This window comes from Nilaparvata lugens, chromosome 12, assembly GCF_014356525.2.
Source record: "Nilaparvata lugens isolate BPH chromosome 12, ASM1435652v1, whole genome shotgun sequence".
NCBI classification, from domain to species: Eukaryota; Metazoa; Arthropoda; class Insecta; order Hemiptera; family Delphacidae; genus Nilaparvata; species Nilaparvata lugens.
In genome coordinates, this window is record NC_052515.1 from 15,674,232 (window position 1) to 15,701,647 (window position 27,416).

Consider the following 27,416-nt stretch of genomic DNA (forward strand, 5'->3'; position numbering starts at 1 on the left):
CAATAATGTTGTACAAAACCTTATTCATGGAAATATGTTCCATAAACAACGGAGTGTTTTTGGAATAATGTTGCACAACATGAACTTTTCTATCTGATCCAAGTATTCTCTATCAACAACACTCATCTCCTTCCTCCATTATAGGTACAGACCCTAGCTAATGGCAAGGGAGAGTGTTTAAAGAGAAGGAAAATTTGAATTTTCAAATTTGTAAAATTTACACTCAATTCAATACCGTTGTGACAAAACAATTTAAATGTATAATAGATAAATAATACATATAATCATAATTCATTTGAATGTATCCATAAAAAGATGGAGATTTTCTTGTATTTTATTAAAGAATAGACAAGATTATTAAATGTTGAATACTGATAGCCTACACATTAAACTTTTTTCAACAATATCCATACAAGTCTAGTAAGCTGTGAGTTTTAATAAATTTTAGATGATTTTGGCCCGGTTGCACAACAGCTGGTTAAACTTTAATCAAGATTAATTTCAGGAGAACCAAACAGAGAAGGCTTTTCCGAAAAAGGCTTCTCAGATTGGTTATATAATCATGATTAAAATTTAACCGGCTTTTGTGAACCGGCACTATAAGTTTCATATCACTCTCAATTGAAAACAATCAAAGCTGAATTCAAATGGACGAACTTTGATTTTTAGATGAATATGACAGAAAAATGAACGATTGAACCTCCTGAAATGATTTAAATAAACAGAGATGACAGGGTGAACACAAATAATGATGATATAACTTTTATAAAATAAACAAGTTTTATTCATTTAAAAATGATTAATAAATTAACATAGTCTGTTAATTGGAAAAATCTACACAATCATAGAATTAAAACATGTACAAAGTGTATGCATGATAGTAAATGAGAAATAATAAGCATAAATCTAATTTCATAAAAAATCCCATACTAATTTGTACGCGATATATCCCAATATCTGTTTCCTAGCTATTCAAAACTGTTCTTGTGCCTAAGGTCTACCTAAAATTTGAAATCCCTGATTTATTTTTACCTTATTTCGAAAATATAAAAATGAATGAGCATGTTTTTTGTTCGGTTCCAAGTTGAGTTAATATTTTCACTGCGCGTGATGCATGCTTCAAGTGATTTCAATCTTTTCTGATCACATAATGATTGTTAACTGCAATAACTAGTCTGATATCCTTCAAAATCCACTAGCTCAAGTAAAAATGAAAAATCAATAAGAAACAATTATAGGGCAAGCAGAATGAAGCACTAAAACCAAATCTACACGCGAATATTATTATCAAACTAATTGCTATAACCGCCAAATTATGCAAGTGAAAAAATATCAAGTACTAAACTAAAATTAAAGGATTGATTTGATAAGGGCGAGTTTCAATTATTTAAAATATATTCATTGTATACCTTTAGAGCTGATGTTATTTTTTGTGGGCTATAAGTACCTTCTTTAAACAGATTATCGGTCTAATCTAAAATAGAAGAAGGCTAGTCTTTTGAAATTTATTTCAATATCAATGAGAATTGAGACTCCCCAGTAATGTTTTGGAACACATTTAGGAACAAGGAAAAATATGCAATTTCTAACTATAAAAAAACTATGACTAAAATTATTGTTTATCTTGCAATTTCTGTAAAAAAAAAAATGATTACGACCAGTGTATTTTGAAGTTTCAAATAATTCAGATATAAAGATTATTATCAAGGCATCAATAACCTATGAACAATAATTGAAAAAATCTGCATCTGGTAATCTATCAATTGAACGACAATAATTCTCAAGTTGGGATACTATGGATTTTCATTTTTAGGGCTTATTTTAAGATAAACTTCATTGTTGTTGAAGCATACCTTGAAAAAATATAGTTATGATTTATATAAATAATATCGTGGAGCATGAAAAATAATCTCGAAGAAATAAATAGATGACTGATTGAGTATTTATGATGAATAATTGCAACAATATCAATATTTAATACCTATGATGTATATAATATACCTATGAGTTGAGTATTTAGTACGACTGGATTTCATGTGATGTAATCAGTGAATATGTCACAAATTAAAATAGAATGAAAGTCACTTTTGTAACACTATTATACTTTTTTATCATCATAATTTATGAAACTAAAAGTTGGCTATTGATCAAATATGTTGGAAATATTGTTTTTTGTTTAAATAATGATTTTGGTAATTTTACCTTAAGATACTGCAGTTGAATCAAAGAGAAAACAGTAGGCCTATAGGTAGGTACTATATTTTGTATTATTGTATGGTTGAACGTGAAAAGAATAAGTGAACATTGAAAATATTATCCCAAAGCAACAAAAAATAAACTATGACTTGATTGTTACACACACCAAATATAATAACAACTTATAATACAACTATATAATAGTAATCTACTCAATTAATGCATACAAGGAACAGAGGGTTAGATAATGTTTAGTATTATAATATAGCTAAAGAATTGAAGGTTGATACAAACTTGTTGGGTTCAATTTTTCCGTTATATATTTGAGGGGATATAGAACGTTTTAGATTAGATATTGAAATAGTGGAGGAAATCCGAGATAGTTGAATCGATGATATTTTGAAAATATTTTTCTGGAACAGAAAATAGAACTACGGTCAGTATCACTATATTATAGTTCATGTATACTCAACACTATAAAGGTAGAATGTATTTTCTCCAAATTAGCCTGAATTGAAAATAGAGATATTCTCAAAGGAAATCAATAGATCTGATCTAATTTTGAGAGGCTCATGTTAAATTTTTGAAACGAAATTGGTTTTAGCGCTATTGTAGCGAATTCCATGGATTTGAGAAATTGAGATAAATTTTCAAGATATAACCCCAACTACGAATGTATCAACAGCCAAACATAATTCACACTAACACCTAAATACAATATTATTATAATTACTTCGATATCATAATTCATTTACCATAATATCCATTTATAATTAATTTAATAAGGCAATACAATTTCACCAGTAGCTATCACCATTCAACAATAATTGATAATTTTTTGTTATAATTCATTTAAATTCAAACTGATAATATAAAACACTAAGATATAAGAAGATAGTGTAGTTATCATGGGCAATTATTTTGTATTTTGAATCAATACACACAATATATATTTAGTTGTCATACATTTATTTATATATTATAGTTGGTGATAATATCTGAGATGGTCAGTCTGTACATTTAGTTTATTTTAAGACATCACAACGATTATAATATTTTATTTGAGATAGTGGTCTTTATTTATAAAATGCATATTGTGAACAGCGAGGGGAAAGAAACTGAACGGAGAAATCAACAATAAAACTGTGATTAAGTGGATAGTAATGACAAATTCACACGTACGTAATAACAACTTTTGCTCTTATTCTTGATAGTTGAATGTATCTATTATACATTCGATTAGGAACTAATCAACTGATTTTTAATTGAAATCCTATTGATATGAAAGCTGAAAAAAAATATTTTAAAAGGTATGTGAAGGGTATTTGAAAGCAGTATGCTCAAATTGGATTTTTCAAGCTCTGCACTACATCTAATTAAATGGAATCAATTAAATTTTCTACATTGCAGATCACATTGGAGTATTTTCTATGACATTGTTTTGAAATATTTAGAGAGATTTGTAGCCGATTATGAATATTTTCAATAGTTACATACGTGTGAATTACGTTGAATAGGGAATAGCAACATTGATTATTTCGTCAATTTCTAAAAGCGATTAAAAACATAGTTACACTGAATTAAAACGTTTCAAGTTGTATGTACAGTACCAGTACCCACATTGACATTTATGTCTAATATTTTCTTCACTAACAACATTGTTTTTGATAGATTATGATGTGAGTGATTCCTACACTTTGATAACTACATTATATTATCCAAACTCTCCTCAAAAAATAACTCTCGACTATATTAAATAATTAGTATTAACCGTCTAAGGCCCAGTACAATAAACCTACCAAATCTACGCTACTAAATTCTGTTAAGAATAAAATTGATCATACAAGTATTAAAATATATAATAAGTAAAAGCTAGAAGCCTAAAAACACCGACTAACACAAGAATTATTGGACTGAATGACATTAAAACTAAACAAATAGGTAAAACACGAGTATCAGATAACATCACAATAGCCAAAGGTCAGTAGGGTGTAGGGTCGATTATTAGTGATTAAGAACAACAATATAATATTCTATATTATAGTCGATGAAACATCACATTCAATGTACTTTATTTTACAATGAGCTAGTGTAGTGAGTAGGCTATATATTGCCATTATTATAAAACAGCATGATTAACGAACGTAATATCAAATTGGTTGGAATTATCACACAAAATGTGAAGATTTGAAGTCTTCAAACAAGTTTACTTGTGCGCAACTACAATCCCAACACAATTTTTCGTCAATGATTCTACAGATGAGAAAAAATAGTGCAGGAATTGCATTTGCATTTCAGGTTAGGTACTAATATCGCCAATAAATTAATTTCAAGTGGTAAGTAATAATAATAGTCGAATATTGAAAGCTATCGGTGTTATTCTTCATAAAAGAAACATTTCGGAGGGTTATCTCATACAATATACATTTATAATGTAGGATGAGGTCCAAGATTGTACAATGGAAGTATTAGTGCTAATTTATAGTCCTGGGACTTTAATTTTAGTCTTGACTAAATATCTGGAGACAAAGGAAGTAATGAAAGATCATGAAAACAAGGTACACAGAATGATAAAATTTCTCACATACAAGAAAGCTAAGAAATGTTGGTCCGCTGGGCTACAAGTAATTACTTCTCATGAAAACGCAATAGTTGATTACATTTAGTGGTTACCAATATTCACTACAATAGAAACACTCGAGTATAATTATTCAAGAAATATTCATTTCCAGTGAACCGTGGCTAACATGTTATACACAAATATATATTATAATATATAATACTAATGCATTTTTTTCTAACAATTTATTAGTAATATGTTGTTGTAATTTGAAATAAGACCAAAGAAAAACAATAATGATTAAAACAGCTATACAGCTTACAAACTACTTCCTCTATAGATGGATAGTTCCAACAAATAACTAACGATATAATTAAATCTATTTTCCATTTAATATACAAATGCTAGACTATAAGGATATTAAACCCTAGTTTATCGATAAAATCACAATCTTCACAACAGTAATAAGCATCTTTGTAATTCGAATAACGCTAATAAATTGAAACTAACAACTTTAGTCTTCATGTTCCTACAGCTATTGGGAGCTTATTGCAAGAATGTCCAAAAATGTAAGCTTTTTCATCGTTATCAACATATTTTTGGGCCTTCCAAACTTCTATAGAAATCAAGATTCCTATCAAGGGAAAATCCAAGATTTCTAAAATATTGAGGAGGCATTTTCCAGCTCTCAATAAAATTATGTAGAAAACCTGCATACACGATTTTTATATTGAAATAGTTAACTCTAATCTTTGAATACTCTTGCAATAGCTATAAAAATAATAACGAACATCAAACTTATAAAGCGAATAACCCATTAGCAGAGCAGAGCATACACATCAAGGGAATTATTTTACATCAAAAGCATTTACTATGCTTGTACATAGAGTATTGTAAATGTATATTTTTAGTAACCATCAATATGCTTATCGCTAACAATAATTGAAATAACCTGAAGTAGAAGCAAAATAAACTAAAATTATCACACAAATAATTAAAAAGTAGACTACGAGATGGTAAGTTTGATTATATTAGGTAAATACCCGAGATACCATGCCAAATATAAAATCCTCACACGAATATAAAATATATGAAATAAGATAGTAATATCAAGTCTCAATCTAAAATACATTTGGGTTATTTACAGCCAAACTATAATGTTGACAGACATTGGACGATATCTGATCCTCCTCCGATTTAAAAACCTTGGCTATATGATTGTGAATTCAACAGCTTATATATCAATATATTTCTTGCTATCAATTAATTATCAACTGAATTGATTATAAAACAGTATTATGCTTATTGTATTTAGGAAAAATGATTATAGTTATTTGTGCATTAAGAGAATTGTTCCATTTTATATTTGAGGGGATCGTTTATGAACGAAGTTGAATAGTAGGCTAGTAGGCGAAGGAAAAGAACATTTTTTTGATATGTTCCCCATAAAGGTATAATAATGTATTGTGCTTGGGTTATGAGATGGGAGAGAAAAAATAAATGTCTGGCAAAACAGGAATCGAACCCAAACCGAGAGCTTCAGCAGGTCGATGTTGCCTAAAATTGTTTCCTTCAATTTCGTTAAGTTTTTTTTTCATATAAAAATTATAGTCTAATAAATGGTACTGTATTATAGGGAAAATTGATGCGATATAACAATCCTATGAACATGATTTTCAAAAATCTTTCATAAACTATTTGAAAAATAGAATAAGAAAGATTTGCGTCAGAATTTGGATAATGATAAATTTTAAATATAATTATTGAGGAATCTCAAAATATAGCCCAATGCCTTAAAAATCTTAAAATTAAAAATCTCAACACAAAAAGTTAAGAATAATGTTTTAAACAAAACTTGACCTATAGTACATCCTATTACAAGTGATTTTATAACAAATTTCCTACGATTCCAAACCATATCACTAATAAAATGTGCATTCAGTCTCTCCTTTGATCTACCTTTACTTCACGCTTTCAACTTTGCGTTTTCTTTTCTCGATTTCCACTACTTTTTTACAAACACTATCTGATCTAATGCAGTGACGGAAATAACTTTTTTAAATTCGTCTACTTTACGTCTATGATAAGAACGATAAAAATTGCCTACACCTAAAACGTGTATTAACGTTTCAATTTTTCACATATAAATATTTAAGAATATTGACATAATTAATACACATAGGCACATTCATTGATTATTATTAGTTTATAGGTAGTTAAAAATATATCATATTTTTATTTTATACACATAGGTGATTTGTAGATGGTTCCATTACTTTTTCTAGTTAGACATAATATTATTACAACAATAATTTTATCAAGAATCTATAGACATTTTAAAGGTCGAAGAATTTCCAAAAGAGCAAGACTAATTAGTTAGATCTAATGAATAAATTCGAGAAATTTGGAGCAATGGTTAGTGTACGAACAGAAGCTTGATAATTTGTACAATTTGTGGATGAGAATTCCTGATTTAGTAAGAAATGAGTTTTGCAAATGGAATTATCCAATTCCATGATCTAATAAAATGGATTAATTGAGTGAAATTTGTTTGCTTTCAGATTGAAAGTTTATTTTTTTTATTTTAAACTGCAGTCGTCAAAATTGTGAAGTTCGTTTTTACTTTTTATAATTTACACAGGTTTAATTTTTTTGCTTATAAATCGAAAAAAGAGTTTGCTTAATATGAGTCTATGAACGAGAGAATGCTTATTTATACAGTAGGTGTTAATTTCACAAGTTAGTATTTACTATGGACCGACATTTGAATTAACTGATTATTGGAGTAAACATTCAATTATTTGATTACACTGACACCGAATAATTCCATTAATAATTATTATCATCTAGATTAAGTTACAGCCATTGAATTTGTAGTAATTTGATAGCCACATTAAAAAAACTGATGAATAATTATATAAATACATGAGCTAACTATCACATCGTCTTGATATATTTTTTCCACACAATCACAAGACTATAATATAGTATAGGCTAGTGGTTAGCACAACTTGTAAATTTCAGAATTTTATATTAGAAAACTCTCTACTGATATCAAATATTAATAAACACCCACTAAACTACACATAGAAGCTCTGCTGCACACCTCGAGATTAATATGGTACGATTATCTAGACAAATTCTCCTTAATTTACTTTTGGTCATAAGATTTGACATAATTAGAGCTTAAACACATCGATTTATAAATGTAATGGCCTTCAAGCACCTCTCTGAGGTAACAATACCCCACCATATTCAAAATAACACTCCGAATTAGAACTACAGACACTGATATAGTCACCTCTAACATTCTACTATGTACAACGTCATTTCAAAACCACTCAAAATAGTTAGAGCTAATTAATTAGAATAACTCGCAACATTTAGTAGTCCTAGTCGAGGGGTTTAGTGGTTTCCCCAACTAAAAAAAAAAAATCATAAAACAATCGTGTATTAATTCAAAATGAAAAGCGATGATATATTAGTTTTGAATACATGAGTATTGAAAAGGAAAATTGAAATTCGGTTAATAAACGAAACTATAAAAAAAGGAAATGAGATGCGAAAACCAAGCAATGAAATGACAATTTGTTAATATATTTAAAAACGAAAAAACAGTTTCACAACTGGAACGTCAACAACTTACCAAAATTGTTTAAAATGTATGTCATTATCAGTACCGTATCAATTTAAAAAAAAAAAACAAATATGTCTTTTGCAGAAAATACAATTATTCAAATAAGTTGAGTGGTATTCAAAATTTGAGAGGATAATTTAGAATTTCTTTGTAGATAAATTCCAGAAGGAAGTGGCAATAACTTAGTATCCACAACGTTTTAAACCTATCAAAGGAAAGTTGATGAAACTCGTCTATTTCTACACATCATGTAAGAATTTATTATTCATTCATCAAGGATATTAAAAAAGACAAACTGGAAAGCAGAACTTTTTTTCGAGAATATGCAACTAGATTATGATCTTTGATTGAAGTGTATAATAATCCAGTCACTATGCAAAGAAAAAACTGTGGAACCTCCACAATTATTAAAACTTAAACTATCAAGTCCCTGACTTGTAAAAAAACAGTTTAAAAGTGATTAGAAATAACAATAAGCCTTGGTTAACAAGAACCTTCCCAGTCAAGAGTCGTAAACTGATGTGTCAAACACAATACCTTTTAAGGCTATATGAAAATATATTATTCAATCATTTAAAATGAGTGTAGAGCAAAAGAAAATGTTAAAAATAGATAAATAACTGGCTGATCTTAATGTAATAAGTTGAATCAAAATTCATTGTAGTAACTTGCAATGGAGACATGAGTAAAATTTTTACAATAATCAGAAACTTGAATATCTACAAACTCAAACCTTGCAAAAATAAATATAAATTTATGTTTTTGTTTCCATAAGAAAAAGTTCAATCTATTTGAATTTGAAAAGTTCGTTGATAGAATTGAAATAAATAAGCACTATTATTGTATCATCAACATTCCGTAGACAATACTTTTGTCCTTTAGAATGAGAATAACAAAATTTGAAACTAGAAAAAATTTAAAATAAGACTTCTCCAAAAGTAAAATTGAAATCTTCAAAGAAAAAATAAGACAAATTTAGCCTCAATCACTGCATTGTCGTCAGATAAATAAAACCAATAAACTTATCTATAAATATAAAATTAAAGACACAAAATAATCATTATTGCAAACTAAAAAAAAAAACATTCTGTCAAGATGAAATTGGGAAGAATAAAAATTATGATGATAAAGTTAAGTGATCTACAAAAAAATTATCAGAGTAATATCTAGGTAACCAGTACCTCACAATTTTTTAAATTATTTAAAATGTCAATATCATAAGTTAAATTACATTGAAAAATACATTGATTCGATTTAAATATCATTTGAAAAATGAGTATGGTAATAGTTTCAATATCATTTGATTCAATTCAATATCAATTTGTTGTAAATAATGTTATTAAATATAATAATATCTAATACAAACTACGAATATATTATTAATAATGTAGCTGGAATAACAATAGTATAGTAGTAATGATTATGTTGAAATAATTTAAAAGGTAGAATAAATATGTAACACAGTCATGTTCAGATAAAATATTGATTAGAAGAATTGAGTATTGAAATATTCATTTAGTAGAAGATGAATTTACAAATTTCGTTAGATAAATTATTCAACTCAATCTTGACTCATAATTCAATGATTGCATCCTCTTTTCAGCTCTAGTATGTATCATCAACAATAATCATTAAAACTATCATATTACTATTTTTAAACTTGTCTAAAAATGAGTATACTAATAAAAACAAATAAAACTTCTATGTTAAATAAGAATATAATCTTTCTGTCTTCCTGTGATAAAATTATCATTACTTTAAAGTTTCTAATCTATTACTTGAATGATTTTACAAAATCATAAGAACATCCATCTATTTCTAAAAATGTGACAAGCACACTACACACACAAAAACTAATAATATAAATGAAAACACAATAACTTTTAAAACTATTAATAAGCACAATTGAGTGATTATTCATTGCAAAAACTTTTTATAAATATTCTACAACACAGTATTAAAGACCACACCACACTCTTATCATTGATATAAGTCGTATTACTCCATATTCTTCAACAAAATATCATAATTTTCCACACAGTATTTCTTCAAACTGTCTATAGAGTATAACAATTAAAGTTTGTGCAGTACTTCACAATGCATATCTATATTTTTTGGCTATATACTGTTTGTTTTTATTCACATAACTATCAAAGTCTGGTCTCAAATGCACAGATTTTGTTTAGCATGTCAAATGCAATTACGTCATTAAAACTATTCGCTCTTTCTAAATTCGTTACTTCTTCTAACGTAGCGAAAGAGCTTGCTAATTGGATTATCAAAAAACAAGATAAATTGAATAAGCGTGATATATGTCTACTACAACACTAAGCAGTGCTAGTTAGGGTTTACATTTTGAAAACGTAACAACTAATGTCTGGTAGTTTGTCATCACTAGTCTATGTATCTGTCTATCTCTTTTCCTTCATCCTTGTTTATGTCCTTGTTCAAGTCCATCCAAAGTTCCATCTTGAAAACACATTTCCGTTACAGATGCAAAACAAAAGCCAACTGTTACAAAATTCAAAACGAAAATGTTTCATTGAATCAATCGGTACAGCACTGGTCTTCTCACAGGGAAGCAGCAAACACAGATGTGATCTGAAACACACAGAAATACATGTTTCTAATAAAATATTATATGTGTATTTATCAATGAAAGTTTTGGAAAATAATTCACTGTTGATATAATTATTATCGGTTTGTACGACGCTTAACCTACTATTTGTGTATGTACACCAAACATTCAACAATTATTTATGGTCATGACCGACTGGAATGTTCAAGGCCTGAACCAACCACTTTTTCTTATTAGCCATGTTATGATGCTTTCCCAAGATCAATTTGCTGTTTGCAATTTGTGTTTATTAATGGTAGGTACTTAATATATCCTTAATTTTTCCACATAATTTCAAATAATCATAACCTTCAACCACGCTCAAACACTAGAAAGATCCATTTTATAATGGCAGTGGAGAAAGATAGGAGAACAGCGTTACCGATTCTCTGCCTTGTCACTGTTTTCTATAGAATGTAGAACTACTCAACTGGTTAACTTAAAATTTTGCATATAGATTCTTAATTTAACGAAGATGTTTAAAGGCATATTTTCAATTCTTCAAGATTTCAGATTGTCAAGTGTTTAATTGGACCCTTGCGGAGCACGGGTTACCTGCTAGTTTGAAAATAATTATTATACAGTAATAATATTCCAGCAGTTGGTTAACTGCAGTTTCTAATAGATCTTCCATGTTTAGTATGATAATTAAACCTTCATTTAATAAGTATTTTATCTATAATTTTATGAATAAGGAAATCATTTTGTGATTATTTATAATTAACAAAATTAACAGTTTCTTGTACTTTAGTTTAGTGCAGTAGCTTATATTTATTTTTTGTCAAGTTTTTTTTTGTATTTTGTTTTTGGCAAATGAATAAATTCATTAATTGATACTGACTTGTGGCTGAACACTATTCGGCGGTGGCAAACCAGAGCCCGGCCGCCTGATGGTACTGATGCGTCTTGGCCGCCGCTGGACTGATGCTGTAGCCATACTGGTGATGGAACACTGGCTGCATGTGGGCTGGCAGGGGGTGGTTGGCGCCGCCTCCCGAGTGATGGCCGCCCGTGGAGGCGGTGGAGGCGGCGGGTGCGGCAGCTAGCAGTGGTCGAGCCGAGGCGTGGTGAGCTGGGGGCGGCAGAGCTCGGCTGGATGTGAAGGCGGCTGAAGGCGGTGCTACCTACAAAGCAAAAAAACACAAATTGAAAAACAAATTAAATAAAAATACTCTAAAGTTGTATTTTAGTCTATAAAATACAATAAATACGACTTCTATTACTGAAACAGTAAGTACCAAGTGTACATAGAATTAACTGAAAATAAAAATGAATATGCATTCTCAAGTTTCATTGTATTCTCTGGAACACAATAAGTTCTAGTAATAAATTATTTAGCACTGAAGTTTGACATTATCATCCCCAATATTCCAGTAGTTGAAAAAGTCTCAGTCTAACTTTTCTCCGCTCTTCTAAATTTAAAGTTCCTTAGAAACCAAAATCCGATCTCCTGACTATTTCTGACAATTGCAAAAAATTTCCAATTATTTCTGAGATACTTTCTCGCTTTCACCACAAATTGCATGTTTTCTGCTCGACAATTCTCAAAATTGACGAACATAATCATTAATTTAAAAATCTGGTGTGGCACACTCACACAACTTTCCTTGCCGTTATGAAAATGATCACCTGACGCTAGTGTTCACGCGCATCTCAAGTCTACTATTCAAATATTTGAGCCAACTGATGACAGGGCAATAACGCTGGAGACACACGAAGTCAGCTATCTCTTCATAGTGAATGATTTAATAGAATCAGATTGATTTCTACACTGTTGCAGGTTTGATGCCTAGTGAGATCGGACTCCCCTAGTATGATTATTCAGAGTGAGAGGGTCCCTGTTACCTCTGAATTTCAGGGTAGATAGGAATGATAACAGCTATATATGTTCACTTTGCAATAGCAGGGAGATAGAAGACACACACTTGGGTCGATGCACAGTACTGGGAGAGTTTCGGATGAAATGGTTCGGTCGCTGGATTATAGAAGAGGAAACTATACTTAGATACCTGAATGGTGAAAACTGGAGAAGATTGGTGGGCTATATTGACGAGGCTTTGAAGTATCGGGAGCAATTGGTTTCAGAATTCAATTACTAAGAACAGCATGAGGGTTATATCCCATGACATTTATAGTACCATAGAATTCTTGTAATTTATGTAATTAGAGATACAGTTGTGTACATTTATTTATTTTTTATTTTTTTGTGTCTCTCATTTTTATACATGCAAATCAAACTAAATGTATTTATTGGGTGAATGATTCGAGAAGTCTTGCTGCCATTTAGAATAATTATATGATGCGCTAAGGTCTGATGATGAATTTTTCTTTTATAAAATTGATAGCTTTCATTCGGAGCGATTGAATGCATAGAGAGTATCGATAAGATGTTGCCCAAATAATTTAGAACTGATTCGATAAATCAGCTTATCAAAAAATTGATATGATATGATACAGATAAACTACCAACTCTGGCTGACGGCATGTGCCATGCCAATTGAATTTTTGTTATTGCTTTGGAATTGTAATTGTGCTTTTTGTTATGAGTATCAATAAATTCTTTATCTATCTATTTAATAGAATCAACAGTTGCCAACAGTTTGCAATTGAATAATCACATTTTCTCAAATTTCAAGCTTATTTTCAAATTTAGGTGAAAATGTTACTGGATATTAATTGAAGATATTTTTATGCTCAATCTTTACCACTCGAAATTTTTCGTTTAAATTACATCTGAGACCTGATAATTAGAAATCTAAAATCAAACTTAGCATAGATGGGGCGGAGCTCCTGAAATTTTACAGATATGGGACTTGTGGCAGTTGATAGAGCTTATCAATGACTATTTTGGGTATGAATTTAATCAAAATCGTTGGAGCCGTTTTCGTGAAAATCGCAAAAAAACCCTGTTTTTGACAACATTTTCTCCATTTTAGCCGCCATCTTGAATTGCATTTGATCGAAATTGTTCGTGTCGGAACCTTATATTGTAAGGACCTTTAGTTCCAAATTTCAAGTTAATTGGGAGATGAGATATCGTGTACACAGACGCACATAAACTCATACACACACACACATACAGACCAATACCCAAAAACCACTTTTTTGGACTCAGGGGACCTTAAAACGTATACATTTAGAAATTGGGGTACCTTAATTTTTTTCAGAAAGCAATACTTTCCTTACCTATGGTAATAGGGCAAGGAAAGTAAAAATAACTAGTTCGGATAAAAATGACCCACACACCTATGGAGGGGAGACATTCCCACCGTTATTTTGATTTGAAACTGTCTATGTTCAAATGTCTTGACCAAGCTTGGTGAAACCAGGCATTCTATAATAACTTTTTGGAGACAGTTGCGCGGAGCACATACTCAAGTGGTTGTGGAATATTATGCTGATCAAATTATTATTCTTGAGCTCTATTAACCTTCTTCTCGTTTCAACTTTTTCTTATATGTATATTTCCTTCATACTATACCCCTCCACTAATTTCCTCAATCCAAACCAAATATTATTCTTTATTCATTTATAAATATGCTCATCGAAGGTGATCAGAGAGGAAGAGATAGCAGAGATGTGGAATATGAGGAAGAGGAGGGAGAACAAGTAAAAGAGATAGAATTAGTTGAAAGAGAAGAAGAAAAAGAAGTTATTGAATCAAGAGGAGAAGTAGGAATGGTTGAAGAAGAATGAAAAGTAGAAGTAAATTATGCTGCTCAAATTGATGATTAAATTATTATTTTTGAGCTATATCAACTCTTTTTCTCTTTTCAACTTTTTCTTCTATGTATATTTTCTTCATACTATACCCCTCCACTAACTTTCCTCAATCCAATCCAAATATCATTCTCTTCTAATCTTATATACAGAATTCAGTTATAATCTTCTAATCAGTTATACAGAATCGTTGTGGATATTTAATAAATTGCGATATTATATTTCTTTTGTTTTACTTTTTTAGTAATGTTATGTTACTACATATGTCTTGAAGCTCGTAATAGGATTTTTCTGTGAGCTTTTTTATGGGTGTATCAAATAAATAAACAAAATTAAAATGTAAAATTAAGATTCACTTTGTACTGTGAGCATAGAGCATTGGTTACCTGATGCGTGGGCAGATAGGCGGCAGTGGGCGGTTGGGTGGTGGTGACGTAGACTGCCGCCTGGCGCCGATAGAGCTCGCTCTGGTGGTAGAGGGGTTGCCCCGCCAGGGGGGACAGGCGGCTGCCTCCCAGTGGTTGCGGCGACAAGTGAGCGGTGCTGTAATTAATCAATCTCATCAATCAAAAGGCATACACAACCAATCAGCCTATCTCTTTATTCAAGGCATACACAATAAATCAATCTCTATTTCTTCAAGACTTACAATAGTATGGCATCTTCACACATGAAATATGCTATTACAAAATAATATTGTCAACGTTATATTAACATATTTATAAATCATAAATTTAATCAATCATCAGTCAAATAATTCAGGAACATAGCTCTAAGAAATCGACATCTACCAAACTGGGAAAATGAACCTTTTTAAAGAAGAACTGATTCTGTTTAAACCAATCTCAAATGTTGGAGTATCGTTGATATCACTAAACTAACAAATCTATTCATGAACTATCAACATCTACAGAACTGTCATGTAAATAACCTTTAAAAAGATAAGCTGATATTGTTTAAATTCATCGCAAGTGTTGAAATATAGTTGCTACTATTAAACTAACAAATTTCTATTTATAGGAGAGTTAAATCCCTTTCGAGCCCATCGTTACTTATAACCAACATCATGTATTACAAGTTATAACTTAAAAAATGAATTCTATACTTGATTCGCCAACTGTTATAATTAGTCTCAAGTGTCTAAAGATTGAATAATCTCCAGATAAATAGGTATGGAAGATTCAACATATTTGAAAGACATCATTGAAAGACGTTGAACTCATGATTGCTGTGTTCGGAAATGAATAATGTATAATTCAACATAATATTTATGCTGTAACGTTGCATATCGAGCTTCCTGCTTTTAGCCGGCAAGCTTGCTTATAGCTGGCAATCATATAGGCCAGTTAGTTGATTTCTAACTAATTAAAACAAGTGAGGAACTTGATACACTACTGTACTTTGTTTGAGTGGCCATAGATAGTGTATACACACATAGTGTACACAACAGTGTTATATGGTCTTTAAAGCCCTCGTGAGATGTTGAGGACACGCGTTCGATCGCTAAGTTCACTCACATGTGTCTTAACGCTACATCTAACTCGTGCTTTAAAGACCCCTACAGTAAAAATGTTGTATAAACTACTATTATTGAAGTGTAATATTGACAAAATCTCAAGTCTCTTTAATATATAAGTAAGCTGTAGTAACAGTGAAGTACGTAGCACCTTTGGTCTCAAAATGCTTGTGTTTTAATTCAATTTTCTGAAAATGTGAAGTTTGTTATGTGTTTAACTGACCTGTAACCCTGATGAATAGGTATAGCTTGCGCCGGCCACGATAACGCAGCTGCGGCTGCGGCGATCACGTGATGCGGCTGCTCACTGCGGCTGTGGGCTACGGGGGGCTGCACCACGTGGTGGGGGTGGGGGTAATCGCCGCCCCCTCGGCCCCCCTTGTGGCTCCCCCCTTGACCGCCCACTCCTCCACCGCCTCCACCTCTGCCGCTGCTACTGAAAACACAAATTACATTCCATTCATTTTTCACAGAATAACTAGTTTCGTTATAATAAATAAATTAAATAAATAATTAATAAATTGCAGGCAACTCGAGCTCCGCAAAGGTCTAATTAAAAACTTGACAAACTGAAAATTGGACCTACTGGTCTGGAATCTTGAAGAATTTTGAATAGGCCTATAACCATAATCGGTAAAATAAGAATCTATAAAATTCCAAGTTACTCAGTCCAGTAGTTCAGACGTGATGATGTGAATTTCCTATCCCCTACATGTATAAGCCGATTCTTTCCTTTATTATATTAGAGATATAGCTGAATTATAAACGGTTATAATAGATATTATACAAGTAAGATTTCCTTCATAGTGACAGAATCACTAATACTGCAACCACCACGAACAAATACTAATTTACTATCATACTTAGTGCCGTTTGCACAGTGTCAGCTTAAACTAAATTCCTTCTGGAACTGGATTAAATCCATATTTAGTCTCGTTCGTTATAATGTGGTTAATTTTGAGTTCGGCCACCAGCTGATTAAATTCAGTTTGAGTTTTTGACTGTGCAAACGGCCCTTGAACACCTCCAAAAAATGACTAGCAATTTTGGATCACTCTGTCTCTATGCAGTGAATAGTACAGAGTGAAAATGAACAGTGACATAAAGAGTGACATGAACAATGTATACATAATTGTGTAAATGTTGTACAATAACGGAGGGATACGCATTAGCTTGGGATAGATTACGCCGTTCTGGTTTGGTCTGTTATTTCAAACTAGTCGTTAGTTCTGATTTTTGAAGCTAGAGTCTAAACGCATATATTTTTCAAGCGCTAGTGCAAGTAGTACTTCTGAGTCCTGACATAGAGCGCTTCCAACTGTTGAAAATTCCGTCCTTACACGCTAACATGGCAAATAAATTCCTATTCCTGTAGGCGTATTCTATGGTCATACCAATATTGTATAAATGTTCAATTATTGCATGGCCCCTACTATAAAAATATAGATTGGAATGCCACTATTTTTGTAAGTAATTCAAATCATGGAATAGGCAATAATAGTATACTTAGAAACTATTTGAAAAAGGTACCTGAAACACACACCGTTTCTAGTTTAAAGAAACAAAATAACTACCCGTAAATAGCAGTTTAGTTCAGTTTAGTACATCTTAGGTGAATTTTAGGTACGACTTTTCTCCCTGAGGAGAAATGATAGTTGTCCTTGGCTTTATACACATAACAAATCTCCTCCATCTCTATTTCAAAAAGTCATCTGAACAAGTTATTGCTATTAGCTTGCCGAAGTTCGGCTGGCTCTTTCCCCAAACTCAAGCTTGCTCTTTTGGCAAGTAGTTCCTAATGTTTTATTTTGTTATTGATAAGGGATAAAAAAGTGTAACTGACATGCAACTCGCCAGGCGGCTCCTGTTTGGTGACAACTGTGTTGAGCATGCACTCTGACTGAGCCTTGGCCAGCAGACGCTTCTTCTGCGAGACAGCCGACGACGTGTAGCCTCCCCCTCCTGCTGCCGCCATGTTGCCAACATGGTGGCTGGCGGCCGACTGAGCTGCGCAGTGCGAGTGCGCCGGCTCGTGCTTGATCTCGCAGACCACATGGCCGTTGTGCGCATGCGCAGTAGGCCCGCCGGCTGGTGGCGCCGCCTGGTGGCGAGAGCCCGAAACTACCGCCGCTGAACAAGCCGAACTCGCCGAACTGGACTGACTGCTTGTGTTCACTGGAGCGTAGCCTGGCAACACAAAACAAATGTTCAAAAACAAAATACCAAAAGCTTTCATTATAAAACTAATTAAGGGCCGGTTTCCGAGCTCGGGATTTAGTAAGTTCTAGACTATAAACAGCTGGAGTCAGTAAATTGACCTTACAAAACGGGGCGTGGTCGCAGTCAACGTTTAAATTAAATATTTCGAAAAACTAGAAAATTGAACACAAAATAAAATAAAGAGAAAATAGAGTAAAGTTCCAGCTATTTTGAATTATTGAAGACTTTTTTATTTCGCTGAGGAAAAACGTTTCAAATTATAGAAATGAGACAATAAAGATTTTCATAAAAACTGCGATCACGCCTCGTCTCGGAAAGTCAATTTTCTAACTCCAGCTGTTTAATTAAAGTTTAGAACTTACCTAAATCCCGTGCTCGGAAACCGGCCCTTAATTAGTATTAAAACAGTATACAGAAAGCAATGTAGCTAAGTACGCAAACAAACTGTATCCCTGTAATAGCAATTACCGTCACAAGGACGGGAAGTGACAGTTTGCAGGGCCGGGCATGATTTACCTCAGATTGTCGAGGTGTTAGCCGAGACTAGAATTTCATGCGAGACCTGCGAGTGACATTCACGGCCAAGTACGTACACTATTTTTTTTTGTCAAAATAATCTTAGGTAGAATAATATTGGGAAACAGTAAACATTAGGCCTACCTACATGAATTTTATAAACATAACTAAGTTTACAAATTCCGAATCAGGAATTTTGTGATTGTAGTTGACAAAACTTCCACCTGGAGCCCTAAAGGCGGGTTTTTGTAGCAGTTCCGCTGTTTCTATTTCGGAACTAGGAAACATAATAGAATGTAAAGAAGACATATGATTTCATTACAGTAGAGTATAATGTAATGAAATCATATGTTCATTTGTTCTACAATCAGCTATTTACCGGTTTGATTCCATGCATGGAAAACAGCTGAAATCGAATGACTATGACAAAAAAGTTGAATGCTAGAACAAAATAGAAAGCTTGGGAAAATTCTAGATGGAACAAAATAAAAAAATGTTACACACATTATTAAAATCACATAATAATACTATAGTGAGGTCCACGTTATGATGGCAGTGAGGAAGGATGAGAGAAAAACGTTGCCAAGTCTCTCCATTTTGCCACTGAGTGTACACAGCTGTTACTCAATTCATCCCATTAAATTTGATCTAATAATAATTATCATTTCCTTCATAAAATAATCAATTCAATTTCAAATTAATCAAGAAAATATATTTTTTCATAATTTTATTAAAAAATTTGCTTCCATAAAACAGATCAGATTTTTATTTGTATAAAAACCTGAAATGGCGGCTGATTTAAAAAGCTACACCAATCTGAATGGAAATAATTCTGAAATAACCTTTTAATATTATTTATATTATTACGTGGCTGGACGACTGGTGCAGACATTCACTCTCACAACACACGCAACAGGGAGATCGTGAGACTGGATGCCCACAGAACCTCGTTTTTTGAGGCCAGCACACAGCATATGGCCAAAAAAGTGTATAATGCTATTCTAATTGAAATTCGTGAACTGAATTCTGAAATAATCTTCAAGCGAAAATGAAGATTGTGGTTAAGTGAGAGATGTTTTTATGACATTGTTGAATTTTTGATTCAGTAATTACAATATTGTAGTCAAGTAAAAACTCGAACTTTGAATTAATTGTATGATCTTTACCTTTCAAGTAATAGAGACTTTTGATTCCACTGTTTTAGTTTATTCAACTTCAATTCCATCTGTGATATTAAATTTGTTTTTTTTTTTTAATTATTCAGACTATAATATTATATGTATATTGTTGACATTTGTAATGTATTTATGATGAGTATTGTTCGATAAATTGTTTATGACCTGTGTTAATATTGTATTACATACGATGCATAACATGAAAAATAAAATTGAATTGAATTTATACCGGTAAGAGTAGGTCTAACCTATACGTGTAGGCTAACTGAAGCATGAATGAGGTCTAGGATGGTTAGTTATCAACTTTTAAAATGTCATTTCAGTTATTTTAATTTGTGTTTCTCATACGGTAAAGTCTGAAAATTATTTCATTGTTTCAAAAATACATTTTAAATCAATTATACGACTTTTGTGCACTAACGTATTTTGATAAAATGAAGAAAAAATGGCGGCTGAGAATTGTTTGTTTACTTTTGTACAGTCACTGTCAAAAGTAGAAATATTCTGGCAAATGGACAACATTGCAAAGCTAGAGAGAGATGGCGCTATCTATTTTGTTGTATGATAGAAAAGAACAGCAACAGTATTGTCAATCATACACTGCCATTATAACGACCTCACTATAGTAGTTCTGTAAACAGTTTTGTAGACCTGACGCAGTTTTATCATCCACAATTATCTGGTGTCACCTGTTCACAGGCTTCTACAGACATCTGTGTAATGCATGCAATGAGTAATCCACTTGTCAGCTGATTGATTATGAATAATTCTAGTCTGATTAATCCTTTCTTCAGAGTAGATGATATATATAGTGATATCAGAGTATGGTGGGAATTTCTTTTCCTTTCATATTATCCTTAAAATGCAAAATTTTAAAAACCTTGTGTATACATCGACGCGCAGTTAAAAATGAATAATGCTGCCAAATCTCATAGAATTCTATCAACGCGTGCAGCCGTAAATGCGTTACATACATACATACAGACGAAAGAAAATCCGAGTTAAAACATAGACCTCACTGCGTTCGGTCAATTAGAATTAATTTTGACACTTGAAATGTCATGAGAGCTGAAACTAGTACTACTAAACTAAACTTCTACATTTAATAGTTCATTAGATTTGATAAGTATCCTAGAAACCAGACTTGAGTATTGCAATGGAGAGCAAAGCTCACCTGGCGGACTACCATTATCAGCATAGCCGAGATCCCGCGACGATGTGACGACAGCGCTGTGACCGGTGGTGGGCGTTTCGACAACTATCTGCTGCTGGTGGCTAAACACAGTCTTCGGTGTCGAGTGCTGCTCCTCTGTGTCACTGTCGCCAACCGTCACACACGAAATCACGTTCTTGCGGTGACTGCGTCCACTGTTGCCAACTGCCACCTGCTGTCTACCAGACTGTGATTGTTCCGTGCTGCAAATCACAACAACAATATTTGTAATTAGGACTAAATTAAGAAAGAATTGATTTTATGGAAACGTAGATCAGATAGAGGACAAGTAGACGTGAGCCATCCCCGGCTCCTTTCTGAGGAGGTGACAACTAGACGGGGGGGGGACACCCTGACGCAAGGGTGCGAGGTATCAAGTTGTCGTTTACGGTCATGACTAGTTGACACCTCCGGTCCAGTAGGTGTCAAGTAGTCGGGGTGACAACTTGACGGCAATGGCATATTTTTGGGAGGGTACAAGTAGTCGTCTACGATCTCAACCTATCCCCTCGATTCAACTCCACAAGAAATTACCATTCCGGCTGGCTCTTCATTTGAAAAATGAAGCCAAACTATCAAGTTCTATATGGAAAGGGGAAATAATTTCTATCTCATATATTTACTCTCATTGCCACTTAACTACTATAATATGCCCAGGAATTCGAGAAATAATAATTTCTTTCCTTCAATATTTGCAGTGATAGATATGGCAACAAGCTACTCTTCTTAATAATCATACTCTTAAAATTTGTTTGAACAGTGTCTGTGAGTGTAGAAGACACAGAAACTTGAAGATTCTCATTGGCCTTCTTATGGTCATCTGAGCGCAAGTGTATGTAAATAATTATTAATCCTCATATTAATTACCAGACTTCATGTAATACCTCAGTTGATAACCAGACTGATAGCTTCATCTACCCTATCATTGATGGATGAAAATTTGACTGTCCTAGCATTAGGCTCAATTTACTCGTAAACGGTGCGACTGACGGGAAAATATAACTGAACAAAATGTGTTTAGAATTGTGTTCTACATCAAAAGGGCTTATTATTCATTTTTATGTTTTCAACCAACTCGAAAAAATTTGTCCTAAAACGGCGACCCATCCGAGTCCTGTAACTTTTCTTATCGGTGGAGGGCCACTAGACTATAATACAACAGAATATATACAGAATGAAAAGTATCAATCAAACGACTATCAAACCAATGCTTTTTAAATGTCGCAAATCTTGAGTGCACCAAGATACGTCAATGACTGCGCCATCTTGTCAGAAATTAAAATCCTGGTCTTTTGATTGGCTCGCGGCATTGATCGAGACCGATTGACGCGGATCAGTAAACTGATAAGAACTTGCCATCTATACTATTACAATGCCGAACTTTCTTACAAGATGGCGGAATTTTGTGTCAGGATACTAGCCGACTTTCCATTCTGTATGTATTCTGTGATAATACTACCCGTTCAGAAACATCGAACATTTTTGAAAATGTTGCTTTCCATAAGCAACAGATGCTCTTCTGTATCTTTTCAAAAGCAACGAAAAGTGCTTGCATATGAAAAGATACACAAGGAGCTTTTTGGAGTTACGTCCTTTTAGCACAACACTGTTTACAGTCCGGGTGCTGTAGCTTTGCCTACCGGCTTATACTTGAAAATTTTCAGTGGAAGCCTATTAGCTGACATTTGCTCAACATGCTCTTTACATTGTTGGTGATAAGTTACAACTCTCTCATTCATGAAGAATTTCTGTCTAGCTATCTTCCTTCAAGGAAGCTCTGTAGGGAGCTTCTCTATCGAGGGATCTAGTGTCTCTGAATCTGTTTTTCAAAGCCGTAACTATAACCCCACGAACCATACCTTGACCATATGCCGTTTCAAAGTCACTGAGGCAAAGCTACGGGACGCGTACTCTATGTTATGTGAAATGTGTTGTGTTTCCTTGTCTGTTGTGTTTGGTAGATGGAGTATATTCGTTATATTGGATTACACTTTGACGTGCCATGCACTGCAGAAGCGCTGCTTCCTAGTTGCAGTTTCATAAGATGAATAAGGTAAAGTGAAGTAAATCAATACAAATTTTGGAAATTTTAAATAATGGATTTAATTATGATTTAGATGATAGATTATTCAGTCATGAGAAAAACGCTAGTCACGGTTACCTCCTAAATGTCAAGTAATGAACAGCTCATTTCATCTTTAAATTTTTCCAATGAATTCATAATTTTTCAACAGTTTCAATGGCTCAACAAGTAAAAAAAAATTTTTTTTTAATTTCTTACCTCGAGATAATTATGTGATATTTATACAATGAGTTATATATTCGACAGTATGTTGTTACGACATTTTTGTGCTTTTGTGAATAATGATTTACTTATTCATATTATAATCTTTCAGAATTCCAAGTATAGGAAAGTTTCGAAAAGGAGCCAAATTTTGGACTCCTATCTGAGTTTGGCAGGGAAATATTTGAGGGTTCTCAACTATTCTTTGTTCTCTCCAAGTTCGGGAGTGAAATAGTTGAGGGTTCTTCTCTTCCCATCATACTAATAATAAATTACTCGATAAATAGATAAGAATAAATTGATTATTTAATGAAACAACAAATTCACTTGTATACATATATAAATAAAGTCACTTAATAATGGGATAAATAAACGAAACTAGACGTCACCCAAAGAAAATAAAAAAGGGTACTAGTAGTTCTATGTAACAGAAGACATGTAATAAAGACATAGGCATACCATTTGAGTGACGGAGCACAGGCAACCGCCGCCACAGGTGGGGCTGCTCTGGCTTGGGCAGGTGCGGGGGGGTTGGCTGGAGGGGGGGCTTCGTCCTCGCTGTCCGATATGGTGATAACAGAGACTGCCGGAGAGGGCGTGTCGTGAATCGTTATTGTCTGCTGACGCAATCCACTCTGCAACATTACCAATGAAACAAAGTTGTTGAGTTGCATCAAGTTAGAAAGTACTAAATAATAATTTAATAATAATATAAATTTAAACTAAATATTAATTTGTTATTTAACTAAATCTTTATTTCGATATGCATATGCTATCGATAAGAAACGTTTAGGCAGGAGACATACAATGGCAATGTTTACAAATTGAAGAAGCTTGAGAAGACACAGTAACTTGAACAATATATTCTCATATAAATTTAGTTTAAAATTAGTTCAAGTTTGGAGGAAAAATGTTGTGTGCATCACACAAACAAAAGTGTTTTTTTCTGCCTCGGAGAGAGAAGTGTCACTTTGCTCCCTAAAATTACAAATAACTAACATATGCTAACATATGGGAGAATGTTGCCGATGATGTAATTGTATAAAGATATTCTGTCGATAGATCGAAATTGAATAAAGTTGAATAAAAATGAATACCTGCTCATGTATTCAAGTATTTGTATTGCAACTTCTGCCAATAAAATAAAAATGAAATTTCACTAAAAATGAATGAAATACCTTCACAGGTAATCAGGCATTTGTATCTTCAGTCAATAGAATAGAATTAAAATTTATTTAAAAATGGAATACTGGTATGGAATACCAGTTATTTAAATATATATATAATATATATATATATTAAATATATAATACCGGTTATTTAAAAATGGAATATTGGTACCTTCTGCCAATAAATCAAAACCAGATTTCAATTAAAAATGGATGAAATGACATCACTAATATTCAGGCATTTGTATTGCATCTTCTGCCAATTTAATCAAAATTCAAAGAAAACTGGATAAAACACCTGCAAAAGCACAGGTATTCAGGCATTGTACCTTCCGTCAATAAATTCAAACTCCAAATTTAAATAAAACTAAATGAAATAAGTTTTCAAATTATAAAAAATAATAATAAATTATAATAATAATAATAAATAATAATAAGTAGGAATAAGATGGAATAAGTACCATTTTCTAGAACTCACCTTTTATTCTTTTTACAAACAATACAATAAACTTTATTTTTATAATTTTAAAAGTTTTATTGTTATGTAAAACGAGGTAAAAAGCTATTTCTGAAGAAAGGGTACTCATTCTATTTTATTCATATCAATTATTGAAGTGGCCCTTGGTAGTCATGATTATCATAAACAAATGGAATGAAATTTCTTAATTTCATTTATTTATAGGCCTACTGTACTGTAGAATGTTTTCTGTTTGCAATAAATAGATGAATAAGTTAATGAATGGAAGAAAAAATAAATTAATACAATAATGGAAGGATGAATGAATAAATGGATAAATAATAATGTAAATACATAACGAACAAACAAAAAACTAAATAAATAAACAAATGAATGAGTGAATGAATACCTGTAGAGGCGCATCCCAGTGACGCAGGGCAGTAGGCGGTGTGCCCTCCTTGACACGCTTCTTGACGGGACTGAGATGGGTGGCCTCCTTCTTGTCGCCACCGCCACCCTGGTGGTGACCCCTGGTGGGCACCGTCAGGTGGTGGTTGTGGTGGTGGTGATGATGATGGTGGTGGTGACCCGATGTGGGCGGTTGCTGCTGCACAGTTGTGTATTTGCCACCACCACCCCCCACTCCGCCACCGCCTCTCTTTGACCAGGCGCCCGACTGAGGCGAGTCAACCAGACTGTCGTACACCTCTGTCGCAAATACGGCCGCTTGCCGCTGGTCCTGCAAAATTGACACAAAATTTATATTTGAAATGTTCAGAAATCAATACCCATACACCGTCGATATTATGATTTTGGCGTAAAATATTAATACTAATAAGATTTTAATAATACTGCATTAGAAATTAAATATAATAGGTCTTATAATAAAAACAATACATTAGTAAACTAGAATAGATTAGACATAAACATGATTTGATTGAAAAGAGTAGTATGAAATTGAATAAACATAAATATTATATTGAATGAAAGAAAATCCTTTACTCGAATTAGGATGCATACCAACACAAATTCAGAGCTATTCAGATATTGAAGATTATTGAAATAAGTAATTCAAGTGCCTTTGTAACATTTATGCTTTCTGGTATTAAACACATATTATTTTATAAAAGAAACCACAATACCTTGCTTTTCTTTGAAAACCTCAAACATCAACCTCAATCATTATCCTAGCTAAACCTAACCTAAGCTTGTTTCTCTTAGATATCCGTATTCATTAAAATTCAGGAGAGACAGTTTTGGGCTTTGCCTGTGGTCTAGTACTGATTATAATGTCAAGCAAAATTATCCACATCCGATAATTTGGGAAAGTATATACAATTTTCCTCTATTTTTACTAATAACATGCTGAGTTGAATAAATAATACATCTTATCTTATCGTAACTACAACACAAACACTCTATCCATATATACAGTAACGTTCATAAATTGAAAGAGATCATCATCAAAACCTAACATACAGAGTACTGACCCGGCAGAGTATGTGTCTCGGCAACGGTCAGCTGATTACGACCAAGCATCGATCAGCTGATTGCGTGCCGGCAATATTCATATCGTAAAATGAATGTGGATCTTCACAAGGTAAAAGTAAAGGTTAGGAAGGTTGTGTTTTTGCTTCTAAATGGCAATATGTTGATATTATTGGGAATGTCTAAACAGTGCTCAGTAACCGTTATCACAAAGAACGTTACATTCAAGGAACTGATTGAATGGTAACGTTACCTGCGCTTGCGCATTACGGTGTTTTGTAAGGTTAAGATGGTTTTGTGTTGAAGTGGATGAATTGAATTTGAGAGTCTTAAATGAATGGAAAGCTGACCTGTATGAGACTGGATGAGTCGACGAGGAGGGGAGGCCTAGCCCAGTCGGCGGCATCTTGCTGCTGCGGCTGCGGGGGTGGAGGGGGCGGTGCCGCAGCCCAACTCGGCACAATGGCCGCCATCTGGCCACGAGCCGCAGCAGCCGCTGCTGCAGCCGCCGCCGCAGCCGCAGCCGCCGCTTGGCCCCAGCCTAGCATCTGCTGGCCACGCCCACTGCTGCCGTCCACCATTGACACCGGCACGTACTAAACAAACAGCATCGAATTGATAAATATCCTTATAAAAACACTCAGCAAA

General features: G+C 33.0%; 1 protein-coding gene across 1 annotated transcript in view; it reads right to left on the reverse strand.

Annotated features, from left to right (window-relative positions):
- Positions 1-757: 757 nt before the first annotated feature.
- The window catches only part of LOC111056145 (homeodomain-interacting protein kinase 2), a 68,936-nt gene continuing 42,277 nt past the window's right edge, over positions 758-27,416 (reverse strand). Inside the window, exons 11-19 of the mRNA XM_039439461.1 lie at positions 27,119-27,364; positions 25,690-26,019; positions 24,114-24,289; positions 21,332-21,573; positions 18,043-18,433; positions 16,470-16,682; positions 15,117-15,273; positions 11,852-12,134; positions 758-10,994 (exon numbers count right to left, since the gene is read on the reverse strand). Coding sequence (XP_039295395.1) covers positions 11,865-12,134; positions 15,117-15,273; positions 16,470-16,682; positions 18,043-18,433; positions 21,332-21,573; positions 24,114-24,289; positions 25,690-26,019; positions 27,119-27,364 — 2,025 coding nt within the window. The 3' untranslated portion in view covers positions 758-10,994; positions 11,852-11,864. The remainder of the gene's footprint in view (positions 10,995-11,851; positions 12,135-15,116; positions 15,274-16,469; positions 16,683-18,042; positions 18,434-21,331; positions 21,574-24,113; positions 24,290-25,689; positions 26,020-27,118; positions 27,365-27,416) is intronic.